Source organism: Electrophorus electricus, chromosome 1, assembly GCF_013358815.1.
Source record: "Electrophorus electricus isolate fEleEle1 chromosome 1, fEleEle1.pri, whole genome shotgun sequence".
Taxonomy (NCBI): Eukaryota; Metazoa; Chordata; class Actinopteri; order Gymnotiformes; family Gymnotidae; genus Electrophorus; species Electrophorus electricus.
Genome location: NC_049535.1, coordinates 27,306,660 through 27,317,638, shown reverse-complemented (window position 1 = coordinate 27,317,638; position 10,979 = coordinate 27,306,660). Strand labels below are relative to the sequence as shown.

The following is a 10,979-nucleotide window of genomic DNA, read 5'->3' as shown; positions in this document are numbered from 1 at the left end:
ATATCTTTATTAACAGTGAGCATATTTATATTTGTGGGTTTCTTTGATTGACTGCACATGCATTTTACTGTGATTCAGAAGGCATTCTGAGAAATTTCTCATAACATTCCATTTGGAGTGTGCTTCATAAAAACCTCCATTTGGAAAGCCATTTAGCCCATTAGGCTTTGTGTTTATTGAGAAAGTTTAATAGTTGGCACCCTTACATTTAAGCCTAATTAAGACATCTAAAATGCTTTCTACTAAATTCCATAAATGTAAATGTAAAATGCTTTCTAAGTCTTGTTATAGTTGGCCAGCAGTTTTGCCTTTCAGAAATAAAAAGAAAATATGAACTTCAGATATAAGCACTCAAAATAACTTCAGCACGCACCTGCACACACTTTCACTGGTGAGTAAAAGGCTTCAGAACAGAACTTTTACGGGCCAGTAAAAGTAGAAGTAATGAAAAAAAATAAATAGATAAGTGTCAGTTAGGATAGTGAAATCCTTAGGGATCTAAACTAACAATGAAAATCATAAAAAGGACAAGTTAAATCGTTTCATTTTTCAGTGGGAATGTAATTTTATGTTTCTATGGACAATTGTGTGTATTCTGTAAACTATATACAAAGCATCTACAGAGGTATACAACATTCCCAAAGTGTTTCTGCAGGCTAGCTAACCATTCCATTAGGCTTGGGGGTCTTGAATTTATGTGAAATTTCATTGTTCGGAGTGTACTATTTTGTGGTCACCTCGTATTTTATCTTATACTCAGCTGATAATTATAAGTAGCATTTATCCATTTTAAACCAATAGTAGGAGTATTATAGTGATCTGGAGGGTATTCCTTCTGTTGTCGAGGTAAAAATGACAACACAAAAATAAGCTATTATTAGCCAGTTTGCATTAAAACATTGTTTTTAAAAAATATTGCTACAGCTGGAGAAATCGTAGCATTTCATTGCTAAATTGACATGCATTTCTTTTTGAGCCTCTTAGACACCGGAACTGTTTGGCAAGTCTCATTACTAACTCTCAGAAAATATACTGATAAAATAAATGTAAGGTATATAAGGGATTTGGTGGTGAGGTCTCTATTTGTTTACGGTAAAATGCTAAATGTAAAGCAATGTAAAGCGAGTGATATTTAACTCCTAACCAATGGATGGCGCACTTGAACATTTGTTTAGCTTATGCGGTAGGGTGGTAACTTAGACTTCTGGGAAGTATCTGTTGTGTGAAGGACTGCTGCCATTTTGTCGGTACAGTTCACTCCCGAAAACGTCGGGCATTTTTGTAAATGAATAATAAGAAAATACTATAGTTGATCGCAATTAACTTCAAGGCAGAATGCTCTCCGCCGCCCAGTTACTCGACGAGTTAATGGGTCGAGATAGAAACTTGGCCCCGGATGAAAAGCGCTCTAACGTACGATGGGACCACGAGACTGTAAGTTGCCAGATAATGAACTGTTAGTTAGCTGACTAGCCAGCCCGCCACTATCCTAAATAATCAGTCGCGATGGTTAGCTATCTGTCTAGCTAAGATGTTTTAAAATTCAGTAGGAACATGTACAAACTCGGGAATAGTAGTTAGTTATATTTCGAAAAATATTCGCGTTTTAACCTTAGTTGAAATGATGCAAGATTGGCCAAAAGCCAGCGTAAAATAATATCTCGAACATTAGATTTACATGCTGTCGCGTTGACTAGTTAACGAGCATATCTGCCTGGCTTTCGTGGTGGCTACCGCTACCATGCCAGCTTGCTAACGTTAGCTTACTTAACCTATCAGGCCAAGTTCCATAGAACTACAGTTTCTTTGCATATGTCTGTACATTAGGCAGTTGCAATCTCGATTTTTTTAACCAACCAGTTGTATTATGCATATTCGTGAACTCACTGGCGAGAATGGTCATCAGGTCCTCGTGGATTTGCGACCTTTGTTCATTTAGCTAGCTAGCTAGCTAAGCGTGTGTGGCGTGGGTGGTGTTGGCCATTACTTACGAACTAGCTAGCGAACGTTGCAACATCTTGGTTAGCGAATGCTAACTAATTTAGCTTTAGCCAATTGACAGTTGTAAGGTGTCCGTCTACATAGCCATCTATCTAGATATTTATATAGATAATCCGCAACTAAATATAGATGTGTATCCATAATCTTAAATGTCAAGTAGATTAGGTTAGCAACGGTTGATTGCATAGTATCTTGCATATCTACTCTGACACGGAGTAGATTACGGTCGCTACGTTAACCTACGGTAGCTTCATCCAGGCCCCTTGTTTCATACATTTGATCTTGCTATTTCACAGATTAGCCATCTTGTTTTCTTACCAGCATCAGCATATTGGTAGCAACATTTATAATCTTCAATAAATATAAATCTTATAATAAATCCGTGTTGCCATGTTGCACCTGAAATCAAGGTGATGAGATTTTGTTTGGTATTGGGTTTAAACGCCTTTCTCTGCATCTTATCTCAGGTCTGCAAGTATTATCTATGTGGCTTTTGCCCAGCTGAACTGTTCACCAACACACGCTCTGATTTGGGTATGAATATATTTTCTATGACTTATCAGTATTATGCAACAATATTTTACCTTAGTTATTCTTAAATTATATAAATAATTTCTTTTTCTAGGTCCTTGTGAAAAGATTCATGATGAAAACCTGCGGAAAATGTGAGATGCCATTGTACTTTAAAGATGTTTTATAGTGGCTTTTTCAAAGGCTTGAAATAACCTGGTAATGTGTGGGACAGGTATGAGAAGAGCTCCCGTTTCATGAAGGAAGGTTATGAGCGTGACTTCCTGAGGTACCTGCAGAGTCTCCTGGCTGAGGTAGAACGCAGGATCCGGAGAGGCCATGCCAGACTGGCATTGTCACAGGCCCAACAGAACTCTGGAGTATGTGATTGTTCATCCTTTATTTCTCCTCCATAATTTACATCATTGCATAATTTTCATGGAACAGAGGTCCGTCATCAGCTGTGCAAGCAAAGTGTGTGTGTGTCTAAACTTAGATGGAGAGATATAGATATTGGTAGCATCAAATAATCAAAGATGTATGTTTTTGCTTGTGGTCACAGGGACCTGGCCCCTCTGGGAAGAATGAGGAAAAGGCCCAGGTGCTCACAGAGAAGATTGAAGAACTTGTTGTCCAGGTACGACTGTGCCATGTGCTGTGCTTGAGATTAGTGATTTGTCTAGGATGTAAACCATCTCCATTATGGTATATTTTGAAGATGCAATGGATCAATACATTATTAATTATCCACTGTTATATAATGATAGATGAATATTTGATGGTTCATAATGGAACTATAGAGCACTTGTGGTCAACAAATGCACATACAGCCACAAGTTATTTTGTCTGAAAAGCAGTTTTATTACAGCTAATAAATTCTGTAAATCTATGTATAATTATGTATGTTAGTATAATAAATAATGCAAGATATGCAAGTACAGTGTCTGTAATGTAATTTACAAGATTGACACTAGCAACAGTAGCATTTAATATTTTGGACAAGGAATCTCAGAATATTTAAGTTGACATGGTAGAGGGGTTTTTGCATTTTACTTTTTCTTTCCTCCTCACATACCTTCAACCTCCTAAATAGACACTGTTTGAATGCATTGCTCTGTGACAGCAGGCTATTGAATCACTTAACAGTGCATACTTTTTATTACATTTAAACAAGAAAAATATTAAATGATATTAAATAAGCATGCCTGGTAAATGTAGGTAAATGCCTGTATGACAGATTGTATGTGGTGATTCTCCAGATTGAAGAGCTAGGCTCAGAGGGACGTGTTGAAGAAGCTCAAGGCATGATGAAACTGGTGGAGCAATTGAAAGATGAAAGGGAGCAGCTCAGCTCAACACCTTCTGTGAGTCATAAATCTTTACATCATTTTAACATCTCATGCTATACCAGCTTTAACGTTGCCACTTCTGGCTGTGTGACTGGATTAACCCTCATTACCAAAGAATTTTAGTTTGATTGCTGAGTTTTGGCTTTGAACAGCTTTCTTTCAACTCCTAGACTATTGAGAGCTTCGCTGCTCAGGAGAAGCAGATGGAGGTATGTGAGGTGTGTGGTGCTTTCCTCATTGTTGGTGACGCTCAGTCCAGAGTGGACGACCATCTAATGGGCAAACAGCATATGGGCTATGCTAAAATCAAATCTACTGTTGAAGAGCTGAAGGTGAGTGAATTGTTTGCTCATTCATGGTTTATTTTTTTGTGAAAATTAATTGTGCTGTATTGGTATTTAGTTTTGCGGAAAACATGTGAATAAGTGGAATTTCCATTAATGGCTTGTTGCTTTGAAGTGTTTCTAAAACTAGATTTGCAGTGTTATTATTTCTACTGCATGTATCAGTGTCTTAGTTCACGTCACATCCAGAATTCAAGACAATTTAAAGTGACAATTTAGCTTTGTTAGGAACAGTGCTACTATCAGGCAGCAGAGGAGACTGTCATTTTACCGCACCTTTTTTTTCACCATGTAGTGCATTCTTGTTCTAAACAGTCTGTGTTTGGCTTGGGAGCTAAGAATGGTATGAGTAAATGACTGATCTCTGTAAACACCATATGTTATCCACTCTGGTTTTTAACAATGTGTTTTTGATTGTGTTTTGAAGAAAAATTTCACTGACACCTGAAAACCTGTTTTATATTTTCTCTGTTTTTATTCCTTTCTTTATATGTGGCTTGTGATCGTTCAGGAGAAACTGCATCGGCGTTCAGAAGACCTGGACAAAGATGACCGGGGAAGGAGAGAGAGGGAGAGGGAGGACAGGGAACGTGAGAGGGAGGAGCGTGAAAAGAAGCGCAAGGAAGAGGAGGAGCAGCGGGAAAAAGAAAGGGAGAAGGAGCGTGCTCGAGAGAGGGAGCGGGAGCGTGAGAGAGAGCGGGAGAGGGAAAGGGAACGTGAGCGGGAACGAGAACGGGACCGGGAACGAGAACGTGAGAGGCGCGGCAGACGGAGTCACTCGCACAGCCGCCATTCCAGCCGTGCGTCGGACCGCCGCCGGAGCCGTTCACGGGACAGGAGGAGGAGCAGCAGGAGCAGGGAGCGGGACAGGAAACGCAGCAGGTATGTACACCAACCTGAGCTCACTGTAGAGTAGCGGTGTCATTGTTTGGATTTATGTAAAATGCGAAATGGCATCTGGATCTGTTGCGCAGTCATCTCCCGATCATATATACTGCATTTAAAATACAGAAAGCATCCTAACACTAATCTTAAGAGTTGGGGCTGCTTCAAAAGCAAGATGTTCTTTCCAATAAACAAAACATGGTCACCAAGAGCTTTATTCATATGTAGCTTTGAGCTTAGGAAAGAAGTACGCTATATGGACAAAGTATTGGGGGGGCACCTCTTAACCTTTTGAATTCAGATGCTTCATTCAGCTTCATTGACACAGGTGTATAAAATCAAGAAACGTGGAATGCCTTTACAAATATTTGTGAAAGTTGGGTCATTCTAAAGAGCTCGCTGAATTCCTTGGTACTGCAATTAGATGCCCTCTTGGCAAGTCAATTCCAAAAATGTCTTCCCTGCTGGATATTACACAACCAACTCTTGATGGTATTATTGAAAATTGTAAGTATTTAGGAACTACAGTAACTCAGTCCACATAAATTTACAGAGTGTGGCTACCAATTCCTGAGATGCTTAGTGTGAAAGTCACCAACACTTAACTCAGTAACTGCAGGGTTCCAAACCACCTTTCCCATTAACATCAGCACAAAGGAACTTCCTGGCATGGGTTTCCATAGTCGAGCAGCTGCATGCAAGCCATCACCAAGCATCAATAAACACAAGCGTCAGATGGATGCGTAATGCATGTTGCCCCGTCACTGGACTTTGGAGCAGTGGTAACGTGTTTTGTGGAGTGGCTTCTCTATCTAGCAGTATGATGGATGTGTGGCCAATGCCTGTAGAACTTTACAGCTGGCACAGTGCATTCATGCAGGTAAAGTTTGGTGGAGGAGGAATAATGCTATGGGGTTGTTTTTCAAGGCTCAGCCTAGGCCCCTTAGTTTCAGTGAAAGGAGGTCTTAATGCTTCAAGACATTTTGGACATTTGTATGCTTTCAGCTTTGTGTGAATGATCTGTGGAAGGCCCTTTTCTCTTCCAACATGATCAAGGCCCCCCTTGTGCAACATCAATGTCTGGCCAACATACACATTCCAAAGTCTTGTAAAAAGCTTTCCCAGAAGAGTGGAAGCTGTTACAAAGGGGGCCCAACTCTATATTAATGCATATGGATTTAGAATGGGATGTCAAAATATGCAAGTGTCCCAGTACTTTTTTCCATATAGTGTATTAAACAGCCCATTTAAAGTCAGTTATCAATATAGTGCTTTTTACATTTACAGCATGTAGCTAACGCTTCTATCCAAAGTGACTTACAATTATGACTCAATGCAACTTGAGCAATTGAGGGATAAGAGCATTCCTCAGGGACCCAACAGTGGAAACCTGGTGGTGGGGCTTGAACTGGCAGCCTTCAGATTACTAGTCAAGTACCTAAACCACTGAGCTACCACTGCTTTTTACAAGGCACATCACAAAGCAGCTTTACAGTGGATGGGTCCAGATTCCAAATGAGTAAGCTGAAGGTGACTGTGGTAAGGAAAATCTCCCTGGGAGGGATTAAAGAGACCTTGGGAGGACCAAGACTCGAGGGAACCCATCCTCTATTAGGCAGCCCAACTATTAACAAGTCCATGCTTTATTACACTATTTTTAGACCATGTAGTTGTAGACCAGTGTAGCTGTGGAGCCTCAGTTACTCCAGTGGATCTAGGGTGGCCAGGCTGCTACTGAGATGGCAGCATCAGCACATCTACTGGCAGTATTGGTTCATTAGTCATTTGCTTCAATATTCAGAGGAGTTTTGCAGCAATGGTTCGTAGCACAGTTTATTGGCCGATGGACTTTTATTTGGGGTAATGGGAAAATTAGCATAATATAATATTAAAATCCACCTCAGCTCAGTTGAAGTTGTAGAAACTCGACTGTATACAACAGCTATGCCAGTACTAAATATCCCTAATTAGTATTGTAGCTATACTGGGTGTTGTTACATGAGCATGGCCTAACTATGGGGGTCCTGTCTGATGTTGCTTAGGAGCCGTGACCGAGAGAGGCGGCGCAGCAGGGAGCGCTCGGACAAGAAGAGACGGTCCCGCAGCCGAGAGAGGAGGAGGTCCCGCAGCTCTGAGCACAAGAGCCATCGGCACCGCAGCCGTAGCCGAGACAGGGACAGAGACAAAGACAGAGAGAAGGACAAAACTGCCAGAGAAAAAGGTATGACCCAGTGTGTCAATACAGCAGTTCACTCTTAGTTGTAGATTAAATATTTGCTTTTCTGTTTTAATTCGTTTCTTCCTCCTGAAGAACTTGTTATATTCAAGGGGAAAGTAAAGTAAAGCTTTGTTTTTGTCATTTGATGTGTGGTGCTTTCAGGTAACTAATTGTAACACAGCCTGCATATGGCATATTTTCCTGCAAGCTTTCATTTTCACATATGCTGAAGTAGTTCAACAGTGCAGACATCGCATATGTTTGGCCTTATAGTCCACATAGTTCTGTGGGGTTTCTGAGTTTTTTGTTTTTGTGTTTTTTTGTTTTTTTTTTCAAACAAAATGCATTACTGTAATCAGTCATTTTTAACCATGTTCTCAGGTTGTATTATTAGATAATGTCGACTGTTAGGTGATGCTATGGAATGTTATTTTTGCCATATCACAATATGCAGTATATTTAGAACCTGATTTGTTCAATTTTGTAAAATCCTGATATGCAAGTATTCCATTTGGTGTCTGTGCTGTGCCATCAGAGCACAAGGACACAGAAGAGAAGAGAAGCAGTGGGAAGGGCTCAGGTGACGAGCGTTCCGGCGAGCCCCTGAAGCCCGAGCCCATGGAGGCCCAGCCTCCACAAGTAGAGGTGAATGGCACCACTGAAGACCTCCATTCTGAAGGTGACACTCAGTCCAATTAAAACTGATCTGATAGGACCTCAGATCAGCTCCAGGTAAGTGCACTCTCCCCCACCAGCTTGCCCTCCCCTTGCCCTCTCCCTCCCCCCCCTTTTTCTTTCAGTTATGTCTGTGATTTTTCTTCCTGTTTTTTAATAGTGCATCGTAAGTATGCACTGAAGATGGGACTAGAGGCTGAAACAGAAGAAGGTAGAATGAAACACAAACCCAGAGGGAAAAGCCAGTGTAGTCCTGAAAAACATGCCTGGAGGTACCTCGTTTTGTATCGGTCATACACATTTGTCTCTTAGACAAGTTGTCTTCCAAAATTTTTTTCCCTGCCTCTACCTGTGCTATCTGAACCTCAACTGTTAACTCAATGCTCGCAGTAAGAATATGCTGTGGTATTTGTTTAATTCATACTTTGAACCTATAAATTTGTGTGCCTATGTATGCATCAACATATATAAGCACACCGCAGTTTTAGCTGTACTTATAATGTCTGAGGTGTTCTCGAGAGCAGCTTTTTTATTGATTAAAACTGCAGTCAGTGTTGATTCTGTTCTCCAGTTTCATGGATGTGTGCTTCCTTGCCTTGCACTTTAATGCAGTCTGTTCTTAAAGTCGAGAGCCGATAGCATTGGGATGATGGAAGTGTAGGGTTAATGAATTATTGCAGCTGACTTCCATACCTCACACAGCGTTGGTGTTGTGAGCGACCCCATGAAAAGCCAAATTAAAAATCAAGGATACTGTCAAACTATGCAGGTACTCACCCAAGGTACTCCTTTCTCTACCCACATCCATTTGAATGCTGTTGCCTGTGAACGTGTTTCAGAGCTTGATGTTTTTGGTTTCTTTTGATTATTTTCCCGTTTTAAATATGGCTAATTATCCTCAGGTTTTATTTCTTTTTGTTGGTTTTGAAATGTCAAATGCCTACTGCACTTGAAACAAGTTGGAAGCAAAATGTTGGGCTTTCTCAGATAAACCCGGTTGATATCCCAGAGTCACAGGTTAATATTAACACATAAGCCAGGTTACACTGTTCCTGCCTGCTGGTCAGATCAATGGAAAATGTGTCTTGTGTATGAGATTTGAGTCATCTGTTACTTTCCTTTCAGTTTGTTTGTTACTCAGTCTGTAGAAGAAGGTCTGAAGTACATTTCAAGCCAATTATTTGATGTAGGCTGTTGGATGAACAGTTAGTGCACCCGTGTTTTTATTTTTTCCCACACAAGATGTTAGACCTTTTCCCCCATCTCTTGTTTTCAGCAAAACAGCGTGTATCTGAACTGTACCGACGAGGGGATATCAAGCGGGTTACTCTTCCAGGGGGAAAAAAAGTCCACCATAAGTAGTTTTCATGGTCCCAAGGTTTTGTGTGCTTTTACCTTTTAAATGCTTGTACTTGTTCAACTGAACAGCCAATGACAGTTGTCACTGTGTCCATAGTACAGCAAAGGCCTAAGTGGTTAGACAAGAAGAAGAGTGGCGAAATGGCAAAATGTCTATCATCAATTCAACTTCTCATCCTTGTACTAATTGCTGCTTGATTGGCCAGTAGTGACATGTTTATACCTCCATGTATAATGCTGTAATGATGAAATGGCAGAAGTGATCTCCAAAAAGAGGGAGGGTTTTTCCTGGGTTTTTTTTTTTTCTGTACAGTATGTGACTGCTGTGAGCAAATGAGATTTTAGCCACTAATTGTGTTTCTTTGACTATTTGTGCACACCAGGGGGCGCTGGGACAGCTGAGTAAGGAAGAGCCGAAGACCTCCAACCTTCAAAACACAATCTCCGCTGCTTAAAACAAGGTGAACCGCAGATGTAGTGGCCTAATTAAGATAAAATAAAATAAATAAATGTAAAATGGTTGTTGCCCTTTTCAGCATTTTCACAGGACCTTATCAATTTTGTTTTCCTTCATACTTAACTGTTGTGAGATCATAAGCCTTTAAGTAAATGAAGGTCCATTCTTATTTTTGTTAGTATGCGTTAAAATGAAAAGTACCTGTGACGTTTGCTTTGTGCAGTTGGGTCTCACTTCACATTTTAGAATTTGAAGAGTAGTTTTGGAGTGTCATGTACAGTGTATGGACTGAGACCCAGATTTGGGCTCTTTCGCTTAGCTTTCCATCATTTCACCCCTCTCTGTAAGCTATATCCAAAATGTTTGATCAGTTTTAGTTCAGAAAAATGCATTTTCATTTTGTTCAGATTTTAAAAACCTGTATGTGTCTTGAATAAAAAAAAAACCAAAAAAACTTGAGATGAATTAATTGGAAAGTGTGAAGTGTTTAATTGGGTTGGGTTATTCTAGCAGTGCTAACAGTGAAGCATATTGTTGCCATGAAGCATTACACTGCAAACATGCCAAATTCTTAACACAGTTCACTCAAACCATATCCAGTTCTTAATATTGCTAATATGGTTCATACTAGTTAATGTGGTTTAGGACACGTGATCTTTTAATGGCCAAAGTTTCAGCACAGCTGATTAGGAACACATTTTGTGGGCAGCCATCTAGGACAACCACAATAACACTTACCTTGAGAGATGACTTGATGTTATTCCACACAAGGAGGTGGGTGTGTTACCAAAAGCTTCAAGCAATGGGTATATTACTATATTTCCCCTTTCCCACATTAAATTATAAATGGACTACCCTTGCCTTTTATGAAGTTGTTTATGTAAACATATTACTTGGCTTCATGGTGGCATTTAACACAGTGGATAAAACAATATTGGAAGGCTGGACCTGTGAAAAGTAGGACAATAGCTATAAAAGTGACTGGCCAAACTGCTCCTTTTAAATGATTGACAGTACAATGAAATGGTTTTGCTCTTGCTAAAGAAGGCTTACATTAACCCCTGCTTATCTGCAAGTAACCCAGGCGATTTTTACCCCTGAACTTTGCTGTTTCCTAATAACATTTAACTGACTAAGATGCATGTAATACAATAAATTACATTATATTAATGGTAGAATCT

General features: G+C 40.1%; 1 protein-coding gene across 1 annotated transcript; it reads left to right on the top strand.

Moving 5' to 3' along the window:
• The first annotated feature begins 1,222 nt into the window (after positions 1–1,222).
• On the top strand, positions 1,223–10,252 carry luc7l3 (LUC7-like 3 pre-mRNA splicing factor). Its single transcript, XM_027003386.2, has 11 exons — positions 1,223–1,434; positions 2,469–2,535; positions 2,627–2,666; positions 2,747–2,891; positions 3,074–3,148; positions 3,771–3,875; positions 4,031–4,192; positions 4,716–5,086; positions 7,132–7,310; positions 7,843–8,039; positions 9,725–10,252. The coding sequence occupies exons 1-10, from the start codon at positions 1,336–1,338 to the stop codon at positions 8,004–8,006; spliced, it is 1,407 nt and encodes a 468-aa protein (XP_026859187.1). The 5' UTR covers positions 1,223–1,335; the 3' UTR covers positions 8,007–8,039; positions 9,725–10,252.
• Positions 10,253–10,979: the final 727 nt, after the last annotated feature.

What these genes read in the sequence shown, in the direction of transcription:
- luc7l3 (XM_027003386.2), top strand. Translation starts at nt 1,336, where the DNA reads ATGCTCTCCGCCGCCCAGTTACTCGACGAGTTAATGGGTCGAGATAGA. An exon ending in AGGCCCAACAGAACTCTGGA is followed by an intron (nt 2,892 to 3,073) that starts GTATGTGATTGT and finishes TTGTGGTCACAG; the next exon opens with GGACCTGGCCCCTCTGGGAA. An exon ending in AGCTCAGCTCAACACCTTCT is followed by an intron (nt 3,876 to 4,030) that starts GTGAGTCATAAA and finishes TTCAACTCCTAG; the next exon opens with ACTATTGAGAGCTTCGCTGC.